Source organism: Fundulus heteroclitus, chromosome 9 (genome assembly GCF_011125445.2).
Source record: "Fundulus heteroclitus isolate FHET01 chromosome 9, MU-UCD_Fhet_4.1, whole genome shotgun sequence".
Taxonomy (NCBI): domain Eukaryota; kingdom Metazoa; phylum Chordata; class Actinopteri; order Cyprinodontiformes; family Fundulidae; genus Fundulus; species Fundulus heteroclitus.
Genome location: NC_046369.1, coordinates 4,717,621 through 4,744,119, shown reverse-complemented (window position 1 = coordinate 4,744,119; position 26,499 = coordinate 4,717,621). Strand labels below are relative to the sequence as shown.

The window sequence follows — 26,499 nt, the reverse complement described above, 5'->3', positions numbered from 1 at the left end:
TGAAAGAAAGTTTATAATCCATGAGCACAACAACCTGATTTCTGCCCCATTTGCAGTTTTAACTGTAGGAAAGACAGACGCCAGTGATTTATTGCCTGAAGGCAACACAAGCTTAGTTTCAGCTAAGTAATGATGCAGCGGGCTGAATACAAATACGTAACCTGCTTTTAAGATTGGTATTTTTAAAACTCTTATGGCATCATGTAGTATTTTCCTGTAAACAAAAGTTTAAGGGTAAGAACAGTTTTTTAAGGCACTTTAAATATGGTAACAAAGATGGTCCTAACCTTCTTTCCGTGGCGTCCTCTGTTTCCTGGAGGACCAAGTTTTCCTTCTGGTCCCTATAATAACAAAAGCAAATACATTTTTTAACGTTTAGCTGCACAGATTACTGGATCGTTGAACGACAACCACTGAATTAACTGCATGAGAGAATTTTATATTTTGTCATCTCTCATTTCTATTCTTTGTATCCTAATGGGGATGCATAAACAATCAAGTAGCCCATCGTAACAGTTTTATTTCCAAAAGAATTCTCTATGATGTTAAATTTAATAGGGACTGGTGCCTAGAGGTTACAGCAGACATGTGTTCTGGGTTGGCTGCAAGTTCCTGGTTGGAAACCCACAGACTGCCACTCTGGGACGCTGAGCAAGACCTTTAGCCCCAGAAAGCCTCAACACACAGTGGCAGCTCACTGCTCCTTATCACACATAGACACTGTTCTGAAGGAGGGCCAGCAGAGACTGTACTACCTGTAGCAACTATAGAACTACAAGCTTCCACAGCAGGTGCTGGCCATCTTCTACACGGCTTCTATTCAGTTGACCCAGTGTCTGTCCATCACGCTGTGGTTTTGCTCATCTACAAAACGGGACAGGGCAAACTGCAACAAACAACTAGGTCTGCAGAGATGATCATTGCAGCTGACCTTCACTCCATCCAGGACTTGTACAGGGTAGGGTCAGGAAAAGGACAGCTAACATCTCTGCAGACACCTTGGACACAACTGTTAAGACCTTTTACCTTGAGGTTGCCACTACAGAACACTATCTGTAATCGTGCACAGAAACATGGCCATATAAAGCTGATGCTGATTCTGAAATATGAAAGTCTTTGTTTAAAGGGAGTCTAGTCCCTGCTAAGATTACTGTTAGCTGTCCTTAAAACACAAGATCTGGTTACATTGTATTTCAAACTATAAACAGAAAATAAGCTTCTATTTCCCCATGTACACGTTCTCCAAAGTACACACACTTCTGTTAAGATAACAGGTCTTTGTGATGTAAAAAAATCAAACCACAATAAGTAACTTTAAAACATTTTCTGCATTAAAGGCCTGATCTTCAAAAGGTTTGCATTTATTAAAAGACGTGCAAACTGTACAAAGCTGATGTATAAAGAAATTTGCGTGTGTATAATGAGTTTTGTGTGTGTGTGCATTCATGAATATGCAACGCTAATGACCATACCCTGCACATGGGTAGGGGTTAGCAGCCGCAGCTGCATGGGCGGGCATTGGGGGACTGTGTCCGCCCACACAGCCAGCTGGATGTACCCTGGACTTGAAGCTGGGTTTTGTTTTTTACCTCGGAGTGGCCAACTTCCTATTGTCCTATCTTCGATTTGTCAATCAAACAAATCAATGACTGAAGGGAACATGCTAGCCAATTACAGCCAGAAAGGGGCATGTCACTGAGTCTTACATTCATAGCCTACAGAGACACCACGGCTTAGCTGAGGTCACCATCGCTGGTGCGGCATGTAGGGTTGCCAACTGTCCGGTTTTTGCCGGGACGTCCCATATTTTGAGCCAAATTTAAGTGTTCCGGATTTTACCCTCATTTTCCCATATTGTGACTGCAGCCTGCAATTTGTATATATAAACACTAGATGGCAAGTCTTGTCTTACTTTCCTAGACCGGCATAAGGAAGCGTCATCGAAGCAGAAAAGGACCGATGCAGCTTTGCATCTCTGACAGATTACAACAAAAGTCACTGTATGTGCATTGATTTCTATTCTTTTTCATTATGTTTTCAATACCTGACAGTAACCTTTGAAAAACAACAGAGAACCTACGCGAAAACCCTGTTTTCCAGGTATTCCTGCTGGTCCTTGGGGACCTGGATCTCCTTCTGGTCCCTTTTCTCCCGGCTCCCCAAAAGGTCCCTGCTCACCAGGTTCACCCTGAAACACATAGAGACAATGATACATACTCAGGGTGGAAGTTATAATGCCAGGATTCAGATTTTTCATGTATAAATTCCATACTTCCCACACTCAAATCTTTGGACCTTATTGTTTTTTGTCAAGTTTTGGATGGATGGATGGATGGATGGATGGATGAATGGATGGATGAATGGATGGATGGATGGATGGATGGATGGAGTATGTACTTGACTGTATTGGAATGTCGTAACACTGCTTGGTGCTCCAACGGGCTCGACAGTAAATGAAAGTAAAATTCTGACAAAAAGCTAATGAAACAGAATAGGTTCTCTTTTTACCTTTACTCCATCTTTCCCCTGAGGGCCATCTTCTCCCGGGGGACCAGATGGGCCCTGTGAGCAGATATTGATAAAAGTCAAGTACATTTTAATGCAAAGAAATCTACTGCCTAAACCAGCTACAGTGCAATTCTGATATTAGTTCAACTGGTTTACATAAGGTACAGTAAAGACAGAGGGTAAGTGTTCTCTTTACATATAAAAGTGAGACAGCCAAACAGAAAGGAGTCGGAAATCAGTCCTTGTGGTGCTGCCACAATAATAACTTAATTAATGTCAACAGGACCAGAGCTAATTTTAGAGGAACTAATAATAATATAATAATAAGTGTAAATCTCTGTTTTATAATACACCCGCTGTAAAAAGCTTTAAGTTGATTGAAACTTTCATTTCCGACTCAGCTGCTGGTGACTGTAGACAAATGAGGTAATAAAAAGCGCAAAAGAGCATCTTTATTCGCAATTGTACTTTGAAATATTCAATTCAACTCAATTACAAAATACTTTTTTAATCCCAAAGGGAAATTAAAAGTTATTGATGAGGATTGTAAGAACCTGCTTTAAGATATTTGGTGCATTAGTGCGTCAGCAAGAAGACCTGTAGACCACTCTGCTCTCTGTTGTGAAGGACTCCTGCTCTATAAGACATATTTTATTTGAGAAAGCACCAACAATGATTTAGTGGCCTTGAAGCAGTCATGAACTCTGGCTCTTAAAATTATTACAGATGCTCTGGCTTGTTTACAAGAAGAATTCATATTTTATAATATATGCTTTAAGATAATTCGAGTTATATTTTCTCAATGTACTTACATATATGCACTGTGTTTTTCTTTATTGTTTCCCATTTTACTGCACATATCATTTTGCTTGACCCAGACAAGAGAGAAAAAGAGCTAAATGTATTTCATATTGTTAGATTTCCATACTTAATGGATTCAGCAAATACATTTTAAGTGAATTGACAAGAGAACCAGGTTGCCTGTCTCATTTCTGAACATAAACAATCCTCTTAGTTCAGCTGGAAAATATTTTAAATCAACCAGTAGTATGAAAACTTTACAAAAAGGATTTTTGATACAGAAATGTAAGTTACGTTCACAATCATGGGGGAAACTAATGACTACACAGCTGTCAAGCAGACAGTCACTGCCACTCCATAAGGAGGTTTAGCCACTGTCAAGGTTTTGGGAGCCCTGGGTTTCTACATGTGATTCTGTTAATTAATATTTTAGTTTTTAAAATAGGACACAGCTCCTAAAGGGGGCACAGTGTTCTGTCTTGTTTTAAATACAGTGATGCAAAATATCCACAGAAATGAGAGGGTGTTGATTGGCGCAGATATTAACGGACACCTTTGGTGTGTGGAACAGAGATGATGAGGAAGTAATGGGCAGTTTTGCTATCCAGAAGAGAAATGCAGAAGGACAGATGGTGGTAGACTTTGCAAAGAGGATGGAAATGACTGTAGTGAATAACTTTATTCCACAAGAGGCAGGAACCAGCCAGAGGTGACTCACAACTGCGGCGGTAGAAGCACACAGGTGGATTACATCTAGTGTAGACAATGTAACCTGAAGAACCCAGTGACTGAAATCTGACTGGTAGTAGTAGGTGAGAGTGTCGCCAGGCGGCACAGGATTGCGGTGTGTAGAACGACTGATGCTGAGGAAGATGGAGAAGACAACGGCAGAGCAGAGGACAATGTGTTCGAAACTGAAAAAGGATGGAAGTTGCGTGGCTTTGAGGGAGAAGTCGTAACAGGATCTGGGTAGCCAGGGGGTGCTTCCAGATCGCTGAAAAAACACAGCTAATGCTATCAGGGAAGACAGGTAGGAGAGTGTTTGGTATGTCTTCTGGAAGAAAAGTTGACAAGGAGGCTTAGTGCTGGAATGAGGAAGTACAGGAGTGTGTTCAGAGAAAGAGAAGTGGGAAACTGTAAGGACTGAAGAGAGTCGCTAGGAGTAAAGTGAAACAAGAGGTAGCTAATGCATGCAGTGACTTGTATGATAGATTGGACAGTTAGGATGGAAAGATGGATTTTTACAAGTTGGTGAGGAAGAGAGACAGAGATGGAAAGGATGTTTGGCATGTTAGGGTGATAAGGATCGAGATGGAAATGTACTGACAGATGCAACAAGTGTAGGAAGATGGAAGAAGTAGTTTGAAGAATTAATGAATGAGGAAAATGAGCAAGAACAAACCATTGTGGATTAGGAACTGGTAAAGTTTAGTAATGGTGAACTAAGGAAGGCATTGGAATAGAACAGTGGAAAGGCAGTATGCTGTCAAGGGACAGAAGTTTCTAGAAGAGACAGCAGTAGAGTTTTTAACTACGCTGTTCAATGAGATCTTAGACAGCAAGAGTGCCTGAGGGATGGACAGAGGGGTTCAAAGTGGAAGTGGGACAGCATCAAGGATCAGCTTTGAGACCCTTCTTGTTTGCAGTAGTGATGGACAGATCAACAGATTAAGTTAGACAGGAGTCTCCATGGACTATAATGTTTGCAGATGACATTGTGATCTACAGTGAGAACACGGAACAGGTGGAGGAAAATCCAGAGACATTAAGGTTTGCCCGGGAAAGGAGAGGAATCAAGGTTAGCCGTAGCAAGACAGAATGCAGATGTGTGAATGAATGGGGCCTTGAAAACCCAGGGAGCAGAGATAAACAAGGTGGAGGACTTTAAGGACTTATAAGCCCCATTTACATTACCCTCGTTAAACCGATCCATGCCGAGTTCGGACCGAGCTTGAATCAGTTAACTGTGCCGAGCTTGGTTCTTACGACCATTTACACATCAAGCCAGCACGGTTCCTCGCCTCCTAGTGACGATCTACGGTACTACTGCTCTCTAGGATTGAAGGAGGAGATCAAGCAAATAAAAATGGTGGCGCCCGTAACATTCAGGAAGTTATGTTTGGTTATAATTGTGATATTTCATTGTTTGCGGAGAGTCCGGCGAAGAAGGCAACCTTTGGTAAATTTACTTGACAGAGTCGGCTTTTGGGAAGTGGATAAGACAAACCAACGTCTAATCAGGGCTTACAGACGCAGGAAACGATGTCAGACGTGGAGGTTCATCACACTGCTAAGCAGAATCATCACTGGAAACCGTGTGGCACGGTAGGGAAGCTAGTATTTTTATGAATGTCTGAAATTGAGAAATGAGTCAGCTGACTGTAAGGAGATGACGCGGTCTGCTCATGCACTCTTTGTTATCAGAGAACCGTGCCACTGACACACCGGGCCGAGCCCACCCATCGAACTGGTCTAGATTTAGCACGGTTCGGTTGTGTCTGGCACAGTTTAGTTCAGTTCGCGTTCCATTTACACTCGATAGTTATCTCAGTTACCGAGCTCGAACCGTTCTCGGCACGGTTAAAAAAGGGTAGTGTAAATGGGGCTATAGTTGACTGTCCAGATCAACGGCAAGTGTGGAAAAGAGACGACGAAATGTGTCAAAGCAGGCTGGAACTTGTGGACAAAGAGTGTCAGGTGTACTGTGTGACAAAGAATATCAGTGAGAATGAAAGGAAAGGTGTACAAGACGACGGTGTGACCAGTGATGTCTGGTTTTGAGACAGCGGCACTGAGGAATAGGTAGGAAGCAGAGCTAGGGGTAGCAGAGATGAGGATGAAGAGGTTTTCTTTGGGATCTGATAAGGATGTGTAGGATCATGAACTGGTACATCAGAGGGACAGCTCATGTTAGATGTATTGGAGGTAAAGCCTAGGATGGTTTACACATGTACAGAGGAGGGATAGTGAATATATCGGTAGAAGGATGCTGAATCATAGAGATTTATGAAAGGAGTGAAAGAAGACATGAATGCAGTTGGTGTGAGTGAAGAAGATGCAGAAGAAAGGGTTAGATGGAGACAGATGACTCGTTGTGGCGACTCCTGAAAGGGAAAAGCCGAAGGATGGCATGTAGATTCACCTGGAACTGATCAGCCCAACAATGGAGAGTCGTTAGGCTCATCGTTTGCCTGGCTCACAGGAGAAAGGTTGTGGTCACATGTGTAGAGGTGTGACATGTGGTGAAATTTGGCAGGAATCAAACCTATAGCTGTGTTGTAAGTTTTTGAAAGTTGAAACCTGAGCCCTCCGCCTCTGTTTAAAGTTGTTTTTTCTCGCTTTACGTAAATGGCTTCCTTCACCCCTCTCTCAAACCATCTGTCTTCTCTGTCCAAAATGTCAACATTTTGGTCCTCATAAGAATGTCCTTTGTCCCTGAGGTGCAGGTGGACAGCAGAGTCCTGTCCTGAGAAGGTAACTCTCCTGTGTTGAGCCATGCGTCTGTGGAGAGCTTGTTTGGTTTCTCCAAAATAAAGATCAGAACATTCCTCACTGCACTGACCCACATAGACCACTTCTTCTCATCTTAGGCTTGGGGGTTTTGTCCTTAGGATTGACCAGTCTCTGTCTGAGGGTCCTGTTGGTTTGAAATGTACGGGGATATTGTGTTTAGAGAAAATCCTCCTGAGTTTTTTTTAGAGACTCCAGCAACATGTGGGATGACAATGTTTTTTAATGTATTTATGCATAATTTTTTAACTTTTTTTATGTCACGTCACATTATGTAATCTGTTGGTTTGTGGATTACTCTTTTAGAGTCAGCAGCTGTGCATCATGAACACCTGAGTTATCTAACGTCGTCACCGGTGAGGGTCACAAGCTTAAGAATAAGCCGTTAACTTAGGTCCTTTAGCAAATTAGAAAAAAAGGCTTCAATGTTTTTCTTTGGAAATTGTATTTGCAGCATATAGAGGATGGTCACATAAAAACAACAACAAATGTAGGTAAAAAAAGGTAGATATAATTGGGTCTGGTGAACATGATGGGACAGGATAAAAATGCGTGATTTTCAAACACTCACTCTGATTCCCTCCTGTCCCTTTTCCCCTTCGGCTCCTGGAAGCCCAACATCACCCTACAGTCAACACAAGACACAGCACATGGATGGCTGGACATCAAGCACGCCAAGTATGTATGTGTCAGCAGTCATGACACTCACAGGAACTAAAACTGCTTTTTAAAAAAAAAAAAAAAAACAGACTACACTTTGTTTCAGGGACAAACATGAGTTTGCATATTTCTGATTGGAGACCCTCTGTTTCAGTTTTACAAGCTGTGGCAAAAATCTCGCAGACCTTCAACCCTGGCTCTCCAATGGCACCTGGTCCTCCCTCTACACCCGGAGCACCCTGAAATAATCGAACAAAGAAAGAAAGGAGGAGCGCAGGAAATGTTTAGGCTGGATGTACAGCAGGTATAACTTGCTTCAAGAGATAGTGTCAACTGATGACAGCCTGATGATTTGTTATGAAAAGTTAAGTTCAAGTACTTCAAGTCCCTGCTCTCCAATAGGTCCAGGCTCCCCAGTGGGTCCTTTAGGTCCCTAGGAAAATGAATAGAACAACAAATAAAGAAATGTTCCTTTGATACCTTAACGATGCTTTTGACACTCAATGACATTTTCACTTAGTAATGAAAAAAAGAGCACATAGGTAAAAGAAACAAATAGGTAATTTGGGAAAAGTCGCTTGAAATCTGAGAAATCCAAGAATAAAGATGTTGAACATTGTCCAAAAACAAGATAAGACTCATAACATTAACGTAGCCTCTAGCTCTTCTGGATGCTCCCACCTTAAAACATGGCAGCCCCTGATTGTTTGACACGTGCTACACCCCGGAGCGGTTGGTGAATTTCCAGGAAAATCAAGAATTCAAAGATTAATCCAAGCAAGGCTGGGAGCACTCAGGTGTGAGGAAGCGGGGAAGCAACACAGTGAAACGTTTAATGGGCCACTTATCTTCTACATAAACAGTTTAGCTCTCAGTAATTACCCTCAACAGAGATTCTTGACTGTTTATTAAATATTTCCAGCCCTGCCAACTTCCGCTTTTTTCGAAGGATTTGAAAGTAGTTATAATTTTTTGCGCATCGTTCCGGCAGTCATTCCAGATCACGGACAGGCTGAATGGTAGATGCGTAGTTTGATTCTAGTTTCCTGAAACTACCGCATCCTTGCCACAGACGAGCATACTTACTGGTTCCCCTTGAGGGCCCCTCTCGCCGGCGCTCCCTGGAATACCTGCTTTACCCTGGAAACAAAAACACAATCAATTGGACATATGATTTCATTGATTTATGGCTATACTGTTTATTACAGCTTTAATATTAGACCTGTAAAACATCAAAGAAAAGTAATACATTTGCAACCTAAACGTAATTAGATCCTGTACAGAAAAGTTTCCTATTCTACCCCTTTCAAGGATTATTTTCTGATGGACCTCATGAAGGGTTTGTATCGTTGTTTTCTTTCTTTTCTAACTTATTTTCCCGTCTTTCCATATTGATTTCGCTGGCATGTTAAAAAAACAACAGGTGACTGGGGTGAAAATGTGAGGGACGCGTCACATTTATGTTTCACCAACTGCTTAGCTCCTCAGCTTCATAGTCACTTCCCGTATATCCCTAATACTTGCTTTTCTACGAGACACCCACAGGAACTGTTAATGGCGTCCGACTTAGTTGATATTAGCGCCGCAGTCCTTTTGGATGTCATTCACTGGACTTCAGCCTTATGCAATTAAAAATATACTAACTTTAACACACAATTTAATTCTGAAGCTGGAATTTTTTTTTTCAAAAATATTTCCAAGACTAATGTGGTCACAGAAGAGGTCAACACTTGTACATTGCAAGCAGCACATATTTGGAAGCAGGGCTGGATGATAATTCAGTAACAATATATATATATATATATATATATATATATATATATATATATATATATATATATATATATATATATATATATATATATATATATATATATATATATATATATATATATATATCGATGGATAGATGTATTTCAATGATAGGAGAAAAATAGTCAATAAAAACTTTAATAGAATAACAGTTTTCTTTCCTTTTGCATTCTAGTGATGTAGGTTAATATTACAGTCATTATACCCTCCCTACTAGGGCTGGACGATAATTAAATAATAATATATATATCGATAGATAGATATACATGTGGTTCAATAGAAAAAAAAGGATCAATCAAAAGTTCATTAGAAGAAAAGTTTTCTTTCCTTTTGCATTCTAGCCTCTCAGGTAGGTTAATACAGTCATTACATCCCCCCGACCCATTAGAAATGCAGAACCAGGAACGCTCCGGCACTAAACTTCACAGAGTTCAGAGAACACATGCTGATGCTTTTTTTTCCTTCTTTTTTTAAGACTTACAATTTTCGTAAAAATCTGGTTGAATAAAGAGTTGTATATGAATTCAGTGTTCTTTATCTAAAAATAGGTCAATCAAGCAACAGCACAAAATGGCCGATATTATCGATATCTATATCGATCAATCTGATTTCTATTTCATCGATATGATATTTTTTTTTATATCGTCCAGCCTAATTTGGGAATTCTAGCTGACGGCCTGCCAAGTGGGTTTGAATTGTGAACTTACACTGACTGCCCAGTGAGTGGCAGTACATGAAGTGACACGTCACAGTTTTATGAGTTTTGTTTAATGCAGCTACATCATCAACACCCATGCATGGAAAAAAATAAATAAAACCTGCACAGTTCTATGATCGCTTTGCATGAAAGGGCTGGACTTCCTCATATCTCAAAGAGATCAAGCACAACTGTGAGCTTCATGGACTGAAAGGCCTGGACCTGGTCACCTTCAGTTTGAGGAATTTATTCTCATAATTATTAGATATTTTAATGAAGGTTAGCATTTAACTTATTGTGCACCGGTAGTGTTTTTTATTTTTTCAGGCAAATCCTTTATGTCATCCCCCTTCTATTCATTGAGATAACTTTGAACTTGGCAGGATGATGTAAGGGAAACTTTCTGCAGCGACCTTTTTATGTATCTTGGCTCAACAGCACATTCCTCTTTTTTTTTTTTATAAAGATGTAGCAAGGTGTTGATTTGGCTGCAACCTAAAGTCTGTCATTACAAAGTAATGATGGCTTCCTTATCTTTCCTCATCCTGTCTTCTTACAGAATATAAATGAGATGCTTTGAACAAAGAAAATCCCACCTGGGCACAAAACTGCTGGACTAGTCTAAATACCTCTGAGCTTGAGGAAAATATTGTGCGTGTAAAATGCAATATTTCAGAAGTTGACTCAAATAATTACGACACATCCTAAAAAAATGAATGTGAAACTTTCTGCTACTTTCATACCGTCTTTCCCACTTGAGATGTACCATTTTGTTTGCTGGAAGCTCATCTGAAAATGGAAGATTATCTAAATACTGTCAAGATCTGAAGGATTTGGCGGAACAAAAGAGTCAGAATAGACGTCCAACGACTCACGATAAAAAGAGTAAGTGTTGGACGTACATGTGAGCAAGATTTTGAGAGACAAGAGCGCTTGTGGAAATTCATAGAAGCAGCATTTTGTGATAAAAGCCAAAACCATCGCAAAGTATGTCAACTTTAAATTTGCATTTACCACTAACATTTTAAGACACCACAAGAATTTATATACCTTATGTTTTGAAGGAGATTTAAAAAACAATGAGTAGGTCCTCTGGAAGAACTACTCAAATAATTAATTTAATTTATTTTTTTGACCTAGAATATTGAGATGCAGCAGGATTTGGAAGGATGTGTTATCCGACACACGATGGCGCCATAACTCCACAGCAAATCTGACACAAGGTCACGTTCTCCTAACAGGCAGCAGCACATAACACACGTTTTCTCAGGGAGATGCGGTTTACGGTTGTGTACAAGCTGTACGTGTTTCTGATTTAACCCTGGGGAGCCAGAGTAAATCTGCAGCTACTCTAAAAAGAAATGTCTGGATCACAGTTTTGCAAGCTAATCGAAAACATTAATCACACGCAGGTTAGGAAAAGTGGAGAGATGCATGCATGTGCTTTGATGGACGCCTGGCTGAAAAACAAAGAGGAAGCAGCCTTGAAAGCAGCAAAAGCAATTACCAGGAATCCAGATATTTCCAAAAATTGAGAATTCTTTATTTTTTTAATCACTGGAAAGAAAAGCAAACAGGGATATGACACAGTAATGTGGACTATGCAGACGATCCAGCCAATAAATGAAAACTATAAATTGTACTGCTGATGCAGCATAGCTGTTACCACTTGCACAGTACATATGGCTCTGCTTTTGGCTTTCTGCTTGATCTTTGTTTGCATTTTTCTACCATCTGTGGAAAACGTTCTTTTTTTTTTACGTTTTATCCCTGGCATATGAGAATTCTAATCCATTAACTGCTAAGTTGGAAAAATGGAGAGTTTTACAGCATAAAGCAATTTGAAGCTGAGAAAAGTCTGTCAAATCTGTGTCACTGCAACATCTCCCCAAACTAAACTTTGTTAAAAAACGGACTGAGAAGAGGATGTCAGCCTGTGTAAAAAGTAAAAGAAGTCCACATGAAGACATCTACCGATATTTAATCAGGGTTGAAAAGTTGTCCAGGTTGATCAGCCAAGCTACGTTTTTATTTGATCATTATTTCTGGTCTAAAATGGCTCTAGCAAAGCCAGAAATACTGAGAAACAACTTCATTTGCTGACCAACGAGTTTCGGCTGGTGGCCTTCTTTAAGGCGATGAAGGCCACAAGCATCTTCACTTCACCAGCTCTTTGACCCTCTCCGTGCACCGTGGGGGTGAAGCTGTACCAGAAGCATTTGGATCTCCGTTTCTCGTAAAGCCACATTTTAAGATTGCCTTCTTTTCTCGGCTAAAAGGAGACAACGACTGGGCGGTCTAAAATAGACAAACAATAAAGTCAAAAAAATATATACGTTGAAGAAGGACGAGTGTTTGGAGGTAAAGCAGTAAGGGCGGACTTCTTAGTGTTAGTCTTAAAATACTACTACTCATTGCTGCGAAGACAAAATCATACCCAACATTAAGCTTAGATCACTGATATACAATACCAGCGAATGTTTACATACAATCATCATGAGGATCATTGTCATATTCATTTTAAAATTTAGTGGTATGGGGCAAAACAGTGCACTGAGACAACATACTTTTTTAAGGCGTCAACAAACATCTTTCATGATCCAGGCTGGACATTTGACCTTTCTTATCAGAAACGGTAGTTCATTTTAATTTGATGATTTATTTATTTATTTATTTGCTTTGAAAAAAATCTATGTGATACCAAAAGGTTAATGGATGCAATCTGCTAGGTTTCCTTAGACATAAAACCTTTAACCAAACTGTACAATGTGATAAAATGAACTTTGTAAAGTGCCTTGAGATGACATATGTAGTGAATATTTGGTGCTAAACAAATAATTAATTGACCTGACCTAAATGTAGGTCTGTGCCAGGAAACCATCCAATCTAACCGATCCATTTACAATGCTGATGCTAGAACAGGTTAGACATGCTGCAAAAATGATGCCAGGACCTCCTAGTTGGTGTAAATGAACATCTTGAACCTGCTTGTATTAAAATCCAAGTTGTATGACATGTTCTTATTTCACCCAGAAATAAAATAATGGTTCAAATGCATCATATAAGCCTAAATCTAATGAGGCATTTATACCCCATGGATAGAATATGTTAACTCATGACTGGCTCCGTAAGTCATCCTCAGCTTTATTTTTAATATGTAGAATATTTAATTGTACTTAGATACATTTTGTTTATTACAGTACCAAGATATACTAATAAAAGAGGCGAAATTTAGAATTATATGGGGATTAAAAGCATACAGCTAAAGCAAAAGGACATGTATTCTCTTTGATTAAAAACTTCCTCCTGGATGACAGGACAGGAGCAAACTCTCAAATTATGATAAACTGGGATCTACAGACTGGGAGAATACAGGATGCTGAGGAGCTTTATGAGTGTTTTTACGCCGTTGCTACAGCAACGGTGAGGCGTACACAGTGATTAAATCTCTCTAAAAAGAAAAGGTTTGCTGAAAAATTACAACAGGCTGAACATTACTCACAGGCTTTCCGGGAGGGCCCCTTTCACCGGGAATGCCAGGTTTGCCCTTTGAAGAGAAGAATCAGGATGGAAACCAATTAAAATATAGTTTCAATCATGTCATGTTGGATCCCCTTAATATGAGACAAATATTTCCAAGACGTTAGTTTTAAATTTAGCATGGTGACACATTTGCCAACATTTTAACAGGATGATGCAGCTTGTATACATACATTAAATACGTACAGGGATGAAACTGGAGTTTCACTTAACTACGCGATTGAAGCACTAGGGATGCAAACAAATACCGTATATTTTTGGACTATACGTCACACTTTTTTTCATAGTTTGGCCGATTCTGCAACTTATATTCAGGTGCGACTTCTATATCAAATTTAAATGGTAATATGAACTAAGGAGTAAACATTACCGTCTATAGCCAGAAGAGGGCTCGCTAGGCTTGTGAAAACTATCCTTTTCCTGTACCATTTAAAGATTAATTGAAACATTAACTTAAAGACACCGAAGACTGAACACGTTTGTATGATGTTTCGCTGTTTCGATTTGCATTCACGCAGCGGAGCGTTGCGTGGTGCAGCTTGAGGGACCCAAACGGTGACAGAACCCTGTTATTGGGCTAGCGCTAGTTTATAGGTCTGTTGTCAGGGCGGTTTACAACTTCACTGATACACGTGATATTATGTTGCTCTGAAGCATCCGTGTCGTACTGTTAGCTTAGCATGTAGCACCGTTACGCTAATGGTCTAATTTAGGTGCAATTTTGACAACATTCAGCGTAACAGCCCTTTGTATTTTTTGACTGATGCGACGTATATTCCTGAAAAATACGGTAATCGATTTACGATTAATTGAAGATTAATGGCTGGACTGAAGTTTATTCTTTCCGATTAACTGATAACATCCGATTTGACGGACCTTTTTTCAGTGTTGTAGTATGGTCGCCATCCACAGAAGGGTGCTGCCAGTCATACTAAAGTGAAGCCAGACTGTCATGGCGGACGCAACATGAACGGAATCCGGTGCAGGATTATTTTTGCACTATTTAATAACAACAAAGACGCAAAATGCTCTTTATGGGGTTCTGTTTTTAAATATAAAGCCCCACAAGCTTAAGTTGTCAGCTAAATAGCTCCCATACGGCTGGTGTTACACCGCTTTCTGTGACCCATCTGCGATTCCAGGAGCCATCCACCAGAAAAAACGTAGTGACCCTCAAGTGCACAGACTCCTCAATATGCAATCAACGTAAACCGCTTTACGTGCGTGAGCTCCATATTCACTCTGCCTGAAATGCACTTTAAAACCCTTTGAACAGTACTGTTAGTCATGTCTGACCCAAGTTGGCTGGGTTTTAAAAGCCCAATTACTGTATATACATTATGACAGTTCATTATGATACGCACAAGTTTGTAGATTTCAATTAGATCATTTCGATCATCATAAGCAACTTAAGCCACACCTACATGTATTTCTGCCATTGTTCCTTTTTGAATGAAACTTATTATAAACGTTCAGAAGCTCTGGAGTCGCAGAATATGACGTGTCGCAGAAAACACCTGGTGTAACACCAGGCTGCCTGGCGGAGCAGAATCTGTTTCTCAACCAAAACTCACTGATGTGCTCAGAAGGTAAGGACGCGAAGACAGATAAGCGGAGGGCGTTACAAAAAATAAATGGTAACATGATAGAGAAAGACATGATGTCAAAAGCTCAGTTCATGGTGAGGGATTTCATTGGGATTATTAGTGTTTCATATATTTTATTCTATTCGTTTCTATTCGGTAACCTAATAGAATCTTGTTTTGTTATACTTTATAAATATTGTTCAAGTTTAATCATGTACGAGAAAACCACGTTTTTTTGTTTATTCAGTCAGTATTTAATACATAAGCCACAACAAACTTAAGATATAATGATTCCTCTCTTTTAAAATTTGTAAAAAATAAATAAATAAATTAACCCTTCATGTTATGGAAAGACTCTCTTAATTCAAGAGAAAACTAGAGTTTATGAGATCAATCAATTTTAGATTAACTTATTAATCGATAACGTGCATTCCTGTTAAGCACCATTTGCATTTAATTCTGCTACCATAGTATATTTATCTAAAAGTAGCTTTTTTCCAGCCTGCAATGAGTATATAAGAATAAGATTTGTGTTATACAAGCAACAGAAGCTAAAATAAAAAACAAAGAGTGATAAAGGTTAATTGAATATACAAATAAATGTAAAGGTAAATCGTTGCCTTTATGGATAAACTAAAAAGGATTTGGTCTGTGTCACACTTAAAATCATTTAAGTCCAACTTTAAGTGCACAAAACAAAGCAAAAAACTCAACACTGTTATTATTAATGAAATAATAGTGAATATAATAGAAAAACAGAGTATGTCTCATGATTAAATAGCTTGTGGAACTACTGCAGTGGCAATCCTTTCTTATCTATGACTTTGTTAGGCTGTAAAAGCCTGACCCACTTTTCTATATACAACATTGTTTTATTACTGCCGTCAGCCCGTTTTGGCCAAACTTCAGCTATTAGTCAGATGAACTTACATTCGACTCTAGAATAATTTTATATACAGATGACTTCATGGGCGACTCAATGACTGCAATGTGTCCTGTGACTGAAGGACAAATCCAAATCATCACTCCTCTACCACCAAATAAATCATGGTTAATAAGATGTTTTGGTGATCTCACGTTCATTTTTGCCAAACTTTATGGTGCACATTATGGTCAAATATCTTTATGATGCCATTCAAATAGTTTAGAAACTGCCTTATAATCTCTCTCAGATCGATGACTAAGTACTGTAGCTATAAAAACAGTGCTACCTAAATGATGAGCAAATATTTCCCTTTTTTTTCAATAAATCTGCTTACAGAAAATGTTTAAACAAAGATAATTACAGTATTATAAGCATTCACCAATTTAAGCCAAGTAACTTCTCTCTATAAATATGGCATGAACAATGTTTATTTACGAAGGACTTACTATGAATCCTGGTTCTCCTTTTGGTCCGGGATCACCCTTTTCACCCTGGAAACAAAACATTATAGCTTAGTTTTTAATACAATTTCACTTTCTTTACCCTATAAAAAAAAGCAATAAAAAATCCCTAACGTCGAACGAATAAATAAGTCGATCATGAACTTTACTACAACCCACTTTGTAGAAACCTCCAACACGTTTTATAATTGGTGTTTGTGGGAATAAAATATGGATACTGCTTACTTTGGTGCCCTCAGGTCCTGCTTCTCCTGATGCGCCATCCGGACCCCTGGGCCCCTGCACGACAACATGCGACACATTTGAGGAGGCGGCTAAATTTTAGCAAGGCATTTAACCTCAAAGCGTCACACACAAGCTGACATGCTAGAGCATTGAGAACTGAACAATTGATTAATGATCCATTAGACATTGTTTCTTTTTTATCTGCCCAGCGAATGATTCACTCAATTATAAAGGCCTACCGTCTAAATTTAAACACACACTAATGTGATTATTAAAATTTGTTGTCATCTGACTGACAACAACAAAAATAGTCTCTGGCTAGGTGAAAAGAGGGACACTTAGATATTACAGAGCAGATTTGTAGCGATTATAGTCAGGTGATGGCCCTACCCTTCTCCCTTTTGGCCCACCGATTCCTGGACTGCCCCTCTGACCCTGTGGACCCTGTAAAACAAAACAATTTTCATGATAAATATTGAGGTAAAAATGACCCATATCAACAAGTAAGTTCTCACAAAAAGTAGCAGTTTTCATTATGAGTCCTAACGATGTTACATAAATATGTATTTCAGCCATAAACTAAAATGTTTGAACATAAACTGAGTGTTTTCTGCTGCATCCCAGACAGGAGAAGAAATCAGCTGTCTCCACTCGGCAGATGTGAGTATTTATAAAGTGGTGGGAATGGATGAATAAGCTGAATCAGCACTTCCTGAGGTTTGGCCAGCCTCCCGTAACCCCTTCATGTTCTTTGATTTCTCCGGTGCGTTAAACACCATCCGCCCATTACTCCTGAAAGACAAGCTGGAGCGGTCAGGACTGGACCACCACCTGCCGCAGTGGATCCTGGATTACCTCACTGGTAGACCGGAGAATGTGAGGACACAGGGCTGTGTCTCTGACACGCTGATCTGCAGCACGGGAGCCCCACAGGGAACTGTGCTGGCACCCTTCCTGTTCACCCTCTATACTGCAGACTTCTCCATCAGCTCACCAGGCTGCCACCTGCAGAGGTTCTCTGATGACTCTGCAATCGTCGGTCTCCTCACAGGTGAGGACGAGTCAGAGTACAGCCAGTGGATCCAGAGCTTCGTAGACTGGTGCCAGCAGAACCACCTCAGGTTAAATGCAGGGAAAACAAAGGAGCTGGTGGTGGACTTTCGCGGATGCAGACCCACCTGCCTGACACAGGTGAACATCCAGGGAACTGATGTGGAGATAGTGGACTCTGGGTGTTCACCTGAACCATAAACTGGACTGGAGTCATAATACTGATTCTCTTTATAGAAGAGTCAGAGCAGACTCTATCTCCTGAGGAGGCTGAGGTCTCTTGGGACGCAGGTGGCACTCCTGAAGACCTTCTTTCATTCTGTGGTGACATCAGCCATCTTCTATGGTGTGGTCTGTTAGAGCAGCAGCTTATCTGTAGCTGAGAGGAAGCAGCTGGATAAGCTCATCAGGAGGGCCAGGTCTGTCCTGGGATACCCCCCTGACCCATGCAGGTGGTGGGAGACAGAAGGACTGTAAGGTAAATCACATCACTGATGGACAATGTCTCCCACCCCATGCATGGAGCTCTTGCAGAACTGGAGAGCTCTTTAAGAGACAGACCACTACATTCCAGAGTCTCTATGGAGCGTTTCTGCAGGTTGTTTCTCCCAGCTGCAGTCAGACTTTATAACCTTAGCTGCTCTTAACAGACTCAATAACTGTTAGCATAATGCTAATGGTCGCACAGGTTCTGATCCAGTCATTAACTGTTTACACTGTCCCCAAATGTAAGGTAATTTCCACACGCCTTAGCTACGTCGGGATGCTGCACATTACATATCATAGTATCGTGTGTTATGTAAGCTGGGAATGTGGTATTTATTTACTTTTCATCTTCTGCTCTTAACTTTTCTTTAGAGCTGATTTTAGATTAGACTAGTTTTGTCTTTTTTCTTCTTTTTCATTGCTAATAATTGTGTGTAACTGTCTGTGTGTTTGCTAATGTCACGCCTGAGTTTCCCCACTGCAGAACAATAAAGGTATTCCAATCTTGTCTTATGACTGATCAACCCACTGTGGCGGGTTAGACTTAGAGATCCATCTGGAGTAGGAATGTGCCTGAGCTGACAACAGACTGCAGAAATGGCCGGTATATGTAGAAGAAAAAACTAAATGATAATTATCAGCATCTGTAAGTAAATATACATGCTGGGTATTTATTCTGTTACGTCTCCTCAACAGCATTGACCTTTTTTCAAAATGACATTTAAGCTTAAGATTTTTCAAATAAACAAAGTTTGATTTCATTGTTCATTTGTGTATCTTTTTTATTTATTTATTTGTGCCACTTTTTACCCTGAATTACTTGTTTTCACCATACACATTACTAATATGAGACAGAACTTACAGGTAAACCTTGCATGCCGATATCCCCAGGACTTCCTGGTATTCCTGGGTATCCCTATAACAAAACAGAAAAAAAAGAAAGATGGAGACAGGTGGATAACATTGTGACATTGTTTAAATCTGTTACATTATAGAGAGATAGCGTGGGCTTTATATAAATATACGCTGCAACAGGAGTTCAGACTTGATCAATGTCATGTCAAAACAGTTAAGCAGGGTCCAGTTGAAAAGGTATTCATAGTTATCTTTATGGTACTCTAGGCCTTCTTAAATAAAACACACCATAGGCAAAGTGGATGCAGTTATTTCACACAGTCATTTATAAAGTAACAGTTTCATCATATTTACAGTACATGCCACCAAGTTGACAGAATTCCTAGAAATTTTTCTTTGCCTCTTTCCTCACATTTCTCACACAAATACTATATAGAGACGTTAAACCCTCCAGCCTTACATTTACACTCAACCATCAAGTTAATCTCCCCGTCTTGCACCCATCGTACAGTCTGTTAGCCGCTGGGACAGCCGGTGAGGTCAGAACTCTGGCCCAGAACCCCAGACATGGCGTTAATCCAAGGCCCCGAGACAGTGTGGGATCAAGGCCAACCACTCACAAAGACTCACAGAGCTCTGCAGCTGACGGCGTAAACAGTGCAGCAGTGGATATTCTGTTCTCTGTTTTTTGTGTATGGGCGAAAGTAGTCAAAATAATGTCTATGCCAGCAAATTTCCCACCGCAGCGAGTAAAAATAACCTATTATCCTGTTTCTACAAACACTTAAAGGTTTATAAAAACGGATCTTCAACAGAGAACAAGCACTTAATGATGGCAATGAGGCATGATCGCTTTAATCCAAAAATTGCAATACTGTAGAACAGAACACGACACTCTTCCAGTCTGCTTGTCCCTGTTAGCGGGGACAAGCAGACTTTCCAGACACAGATGCTAAAAAGAAGCGCTCGAACTTGATAAATGAGGCTTTTCTGTTTCATTGAAATCTCCAACAACGATAAACAATTTCTTCCTGGCACATTTTACTGTTACTACGCATATCAAACTGGGTGGGGAGGATAAAGCTGTCATCTTTTTAGGTTTATACATAAGCCAAGTTAGGGGTGCAACGGTCCTTCTATTTGTAAAAAAAAGCCAAAAAAATCTGTTTAAAATGCCTATTTACCCGACATATGCACAATAATCAAGTCCAGAACTAAAGTGCAGAACTCAATGTTCCGCCAAACAACTTTTAAAATGTCGGCCATAAAAATACACTGGAATGAAAGAGCACGGTGAACACAGACAAACCTGTGCTGTGGGACTTTATATTATCATTAGAGCCTGCTATTTGGGGGCAGTTTGGGTTTTAAAGGTGCATAGTTATTTGACTTTTTATTTATTTATACGTCAGTAGCTGACTCTGGTTGCATACAAAGTTTTTCTGAAAGATTATCACGTCCTGCTGGAGTATTAGTTATTATTTTGGTGTTTTATGCTTTGTTTTTGCTCAATTTGTTAGTAAATAAAGCCTTTCGTGTTTATTTATGATTTTAACGGAAGTATGTACTGAGCATGCGCAGCAGGGGTTAAAGCAAGGAAGCGGCTAACGGCTCTTAGCTTCTCCCAACGAAACAATGAAGAATGGTCCAAGGTCAAGTGAAAAAAATAACGCAAAAATAAGCTGGGAATACAGTCTGAACGTTGGTGTTCACTGAAGCAGACGCTAAACCTGCCGAAGCTCAGATGTGACCGCAGAGCTGACTGATGTGAGTAAATGTTCTGATATGAGGCTCTTAAAGTTTTTGTAGATTGGTTTATTTAATTAATAACAATTGGTCTTTGATCATGCCGAGCTGCTGCTTTACTGCAAGGTATTAAAGAGGGTCAGGCTCGGTCTGGCATTATTTAATTTTGATTTATTAATTAAGCAAACCGGCATTATGATAGTTTTGCAATACTGTCGGTAGGTGGCACCACATCTGTTTACATCTGCTAATTGAGCCCAGCGCTGGGGCTATATTTATCCACACAAGCTTGATTTTAAGGGGTGGTATATATCATGAAAAGTCCCTTTTTTCTGTATGATATGTCTGGAACTACCAGAACCTAATTAAAGCTTCAGGAATATCTTGAGTTTACTCACCCTTGGCCCCTTCTCTCCGACAGGACCTGTTGGACCTGGTAGCCCCCGGTCACCCTGGTTTAAAACAAGAAACAAGAAGGAATTTAGGATTCTGGAAATTAATTGGTTGTGTTAATGCAAATAGCATAAAAAATTGGTCATTCTTAATTTTCACAGTTTTCCACTTCAAGTCTTCCCAGTTATTTTATTTTTTTTATTTTAAACTTAATAGAGGAATCTGTGTTCCTTCATTGAACTCCTATTCAAAATGTATTTTTTGAATATGCTATTTTTCTAGACATGGTGTCAGGTTTGATCCCTAAATCTTGTGCTCACCAACCTTGCAGAGGGTTTTCTGGGCATCTTTAACCTTGATCTGCAGCTCTCCATGGTCCCTGTCTGTCTGAAATCCTCCATCATTTTGCTTGTTCCCAAGAGAATACAATCAGCACCTGCCTCACCGACTACCGTCCTGTTGCTCTGACCCCAGTCATCATGCCGTGCTTCGAGAGGATCCTCCTAAAATACATCAAGGACGCCATCCCCGCTGGCCTCCAGTTCACCGACAAGGAGAATCGCTCCAAAGAGGTTGCTGTCTCTCTGGCACAGCTCTGACTCATCTGCAGCTTCCCAACACCTATGTTAGGATCCTATTTGTGGACTTCAGCTCAGCATTTGACGCCGTGCTTCCAGACAAGCTGGCCTTGAAGCTCCACAATGTGCAAATATTGAAACCGCTCTACTATTGGATCAGTGACATCCTCACCAACAGGGCCTCGGTAGTGAGGATTGGTAAACACACGTCTGTCCCACGGATCCTCAGCACTGGGATGCCGCAGGGTTGTGTCCTTAGCCCAGTTCTCTTAACCCTCTTCACCCATGACTGCTCTTCTATCCACCCAACAAACATGGTTGTGAGGTTTGTGTATGACACCACTGCAGTGGGTCTCATTTCCAACAACGATGAGACCCACCCCAATGATGAGTGGAGGTCCGCAGTCTGACACAGCGGTGCTCCAGGAACAACCTCATCCTGAACAACAGCAAGACCAAGGAGGTCATGGTGGACTACAGGAGGTCCATGAAGACTGAACACGCTCCACTCTGCATAAAGGGGGAGGTAGTGGAGTGTGTGGATTAGGGTGACTAGATCTCAAATAACCCAACGTGGGACAACAGGATGCTTGCGACGGACAATGTGGGACACATAACCAACGCTAAGATGACTTCATACATTTTAATTTAACACAGATTGCACGTTAAAACAATCAGTCTCTGCTTTGTCTGTTATTGGACAACAATGAATTATTACAACTCACGAGTTGTCATTAAAAGTCATTATAAAAGTTTATAAAAGTCATTATTTAACTTTTTTGAAGTTAAAGAGTGTTACATTTTAGAACTGAACTGGTGACCTTTCCAGGATGTGCTTATTAGAAAAAACTTTATAAACTTTTGCATAAAGTTAAATATTGTTTAAGTTAATCTTTCCTGCTGTCTGGAAGGTGTTTTTGGGTTGGAGTTAAAACGAGTCCATATATCAGCAGGACTTGCTTCTACAGTGTTGCTTCACATTGTCTTGAAATTGAAAAATAACTTTGGCAGACAAAAAGCTCTCTGCCACAGTCAAAGCGGGAAAATAAGTCACAGTCCCGCACGAATTGGGACATCTCATCACCCTATTGTGGACAGCGTAAAATTCCTGGGCATTCACACCTCCCCTGACCTCTCCTAGACTGTGAACACGTCCCACCTGGAACAGAAGGTGCAACAATGGCTTTCCATTTTGGGAAACTGAAACAGACTGGATTCTCCACTAAGCTGTTAAAAAAACTTTTATACAGTTACAATAGAAAGCATTTTGTGCCTCAGTGTGACAGAAGGACATAGCAAAGGTAGTGAGGACAGCACAGGGAATTGTGGGATGCAGTCTACAGGACCTAGAAGCAGTCTATGCTGAACGAGTCCAGAAAAGGCTCAGCATGCATGGTTGTTTGTCCATGGTGACTTGTCCACGGTGCACCCTGCCTCTCATCCAATGGCCGCTGGAGATAGGCACCAGCCCGCCAGCGACCATGCTAGGACTGGTGGTTAAATACGGATGGATGTAAATCTACCAATCTGCATACAATATTTTTGTTCTTTTTTTAAATCATTAGACTTTTATTGCTAAAACTGGCATTAAATGGCTGAACGTTTATAAGGTTCATAAAGATTGCTATGTACAGTGAGGACAGAAGCTACTTCAGGCGTTGATTAAAAATTTCTTAATAAATATTCTGTCTATGGCAATCCTGAACCCAGAGCTATTCGATCCAAGATGGAGCCCCAATAAAGGACCTCATTAGGGTTAAATGTTCAACCTCAAATATGTGTTTGAATCCCATTGATTACGCTGTATCGAAGCCACAGAAAGACTTGCGTCTGCTCATACAGCCAGTAAAGACACAACCTTTTTGACTGAAATGATGCAATTTCTTTTCACAAACCAGGTAAACACCACAAATGCACGATGCACCTTGACCCCAATTTCATGATGCACACTAAAGTGAGCTGAGTGAGTGAGCTGAACACTTTAAACTCATTGTTTTGCACATTGTAGTCTATAAATGGGATTGGTAGACCATTAAAAAAAATGCATAATGTGAAAAGAATTTGTAGGCTGTCAGGGTATGACTGGTGCTGACAGACTGAGTCAGGAGGGGTGGGGGGTGGGGGTTATGGGAGAGGAGTTGGAGGACAAGCAAGAATCTGACAAGCAGATGGCTTCTCATCACAAGAACATGTTCTGACAAACGGGCCTTCTGGATAGGAAAGAAAGGGCAAGCAGGTTGGGATAGAGGGAGGGAACAATGGGGATGGAAAGCTAAACTTTGGGTGTTCTTTCAGAGGACTAAATAACAAACAGGCAGAACACCTGAAAGGCCTCATCAGGTTCCTGCTTCTTGGTAAGCTGGGAATGTGGTATTTATTTAAATATTTTGGAAGTGCATGGAAGAAAAGACACAATTAAATGTGCTATTTCAAATACATTTTACATTCAACCATAACTTCCTTGTTTAAGGGGACAGCTGAGCAATCGGGAGGCGGTAACAATGACACGACTGTGACAATGTTGTTACTCATGTGGACGTGAGCGTGTTGAGTGTTTACACAAGCATGCATTCTGGGGGCCTCAAGTCAAGGCTGCTTTAACGTGGGCTTAATTAGAGGGGTCTGCCGCTGACAGGCAAGCAGCTGATGCCGCCTGACAGCCTAATGAGAGAGAAACACACCCCTTACCTTTTCACCGGGAACTCCCATCACCCCAGCCATCCCAATTAGGCCAGCCGGACCCTGGAGAGAAGGAGGAGAGGCAAAGGAGAGAACGGGAAAGAGTGTCAAACACAAACACGTCAGGAGAAAGTACAAAGGGTTACCTCCCAAACTGTCGTGATGCTGGGAATGCAAGATGCTTCAGATTCCAATGAGCTGCTTTCGACAGTCTTGGGTGAGTTTGATTAGTCCAGTAGTCAAAATATTAGAAAAACCACAATCCTTGCCAGAAAACCAAGAATTTTATTTGCAAATGTTTTAAATTATGTTGTGATTTTAAGCAATTTAAGACTAATTTTCTTTAGACAACAAAAAAAAAAACTTGCTGTAAGTATTAGCAAATTAGACTCTAAGTCTTTAAATTACACACCTGTAGAAATATAAGGTGTGAATTAGTGAAGGAACAAGTTACATTTTATTCTACAATAAGAACTAAATATGCCACAAACTCAACTAAAAAGGGTTTCAGAGCTGTGGGATTTCTAGATCATTAGTACATGATGGGTGCTATGGATTAGAATAGAGCCATGTGGCTACATCCTGCTTGAGATTTACAAATACATTTAGCTACAAGAATAAATAAGCATTTTAAATTATGTCAAAAGTGTATGAATTTAATTTCGACAACTAAAAAGTAGTCTTCAGAAAATGTATCTAGCCACATGGCTGCATACATGATGCTCACATACATCATTTTAACATTCAAAAGTATAAAAAAAGAAAAAAAGTTTAATTAATATCAATAGATTTAACTGAAAACATATAGGATCTTACATTTGTCATATGTCATTATCGTCACATGGTTCACATAATAGTATCTTTTATTTACTCATCAGTTGTGTTAACAGCATTACACAGAAACTAGCCAGTTCCCATTTTTTTAAGAGCCACTGTGCGTACTTTCACAAATCTTTCTGAAAAACGAAATTATCTTGGATTCAGAAAGTTACTATAAAGTTGTATTTCACCTAAAACGCTTTATGCTTTATTTGTAGGAAAATATTTAACTTGGGACATTTGTCTAAAAGTCTTCCATAACCTCTGCTGAGGATTTTTGCTGAAGTGGGAGGCTCACGCTAGCATACCTTCTCTCTGCTCTCATGTGTTTTTACTTCCTCTAGGGGCTAAAAGCAGTTTGCTTCCCCTATGAAACACTTTTCCGTGGCATTTTGAGGCTTTTCATTTGAACCGGTCATCTCACACAGACAGACTGGAAGCTGCAGCGACTAACACAGTCTCTCTGGGACAGTTCTTGCACTCTGAACATTTTGTGAAAGGTTCTTAGATCACATCCACAAACTAACCAAGTGTACAGTTTTTTAACAGTTTTACAGTTCTTGCTACATTCGAATATTATTTAAAAGTTAATTTATTTGAGTAACTCAGTTCACTAAGTTCACACATCATATAGATTAACACAGACATATGATGTTTTAATGCCTTTATTTTTTGTTAATTGTGATTTATTTCCTTTGAGGTGCTATTGTAATATTTCACAATCTGACCTGATTACAGACTAATATGAGTAGAGACCCAGTAGTCAGACTGAGTGGCTTCTGTTGACTGCACAGAGCTTCACTGCAGAGTTTGATTTACACAATTCACATTCACATTTTATAATCGCACTTGTTTTTGTTTTGTTTTTCATTTATCCCAGTGTGTTTATATGGAAAGCGGTAAAAAAAAAAAAAAACAAGAGTCTAATAAGGAAACAAACTAAGAGACAAGAAACAGCGCTAACATAAACACTGTTGAGCTTTGTTCCTTTTGCTATTCTGTTACTTGGTGAAGCAGCCTGACAGCTATAAAATGTTCCTCATATATCATCACAGTAGGAGGATTACCCTGCTGAATTCAAATAAGCACTGGCTGACGGTGATGGGATCCAGCCTGCAGATGGGAGAGCGAGAGCACCTCATTCGCCTCAGATCCCTTAATCTACACA

At 40.1% G+C, this 26,499-nt stretch overlaps 2 protein-coding genes across 2 annotated transcripts in view; both read right to left on the bottom strand.

Annotated features, from left to right (window-relative positions):
• Positions 1 to 17,235, bottom strand: part of LOC105936920 (collagen alpha-1(XXIV) chain) — a 42,649-nt gene extending 25,414 nt beyond the window's left edge. Inside the window, exons 1-11 of the mRNA XM_036140883.1 lie at positions 17,116 to 17,235; positions 16,726 to 16,779; positions 16,486 to 16,530; positions 13,491 to 13,535; positions 8,566 to 8,619; positions 7,859 to 7,912; positions 7,665 to 7,718; positions 7,391 to 7,444; positions 2,509 to 2,562; positions 2,081 to 2,188; positions 288 to 341 (exon numbers count right to left, since the gene is read on the bottom strand). Of these exons, the coding sequence (XP_035996776.1) occupies positions 288 to 341; positions 2,081 to 2,188; positions 2,509 to 2,562; positions 7,391 to 7,444; positions 7,665 to 7,718; positions 7,859 to 7,912; positions 8,566 to 8,619; positions 13,491 to 13,535; positions 16,486 to 16,530; positions 16,726 to 16,779; positions 17,116 to 17,220 (681 nt within the window). The 5' untranslated portion in view covers positions 17,221 to 17,235. The remainder of the gene's footprint in view (positions 1 to 287; positions 342 to 2,080; positions 2,189 to 2,508; positions 2,563 to 7,390; positions 7,445 to 7,664; positions 7,719 to 7,858; positions 7,913 to 8,565; positions 8,620 to 13,490; positions 13,536 to 16,485; positions 16,531 to 16,725; positions 16,780 to 17,115) is intronic.
• A 303-nt stretch (positions 17,236 to 17,538) lies between these two features.
• Positions 17,539 to 26,499, bottom strand: part of LOC118564230 (collagen alpha-1(XXIV) chain) — a 75,957-nt gene continuing 66,996 nt past the window's right edge. Inside the window, exons 25-29 of the mRNA XM_036141646.1 lie at positions 24,522 to 24,575; positions 21,261 to 21,314; positions 19,124 to 19,177; positions 17,720 to 17,822; positions 17,539 to 17,636 (exon numbers count right to left, since the gene is read on the bottom strand). Of these exons, the coding sequence (XP_035997539.1) occupies positions 17,539 to 17,636; positions 17,720 to 17,822; positions 19,124 to 19,177; positions 21,261 to 21,314; positions 24,522 to 24,575 (363 nt within the window). The remainder of the gene's footprint in view (positions 17,637 to 17,719; positions 17,823 to 19,123; positions 19,178 to 21,260; positions 21,315 to 24,521; positions 24,576 to 26,499) is intronic.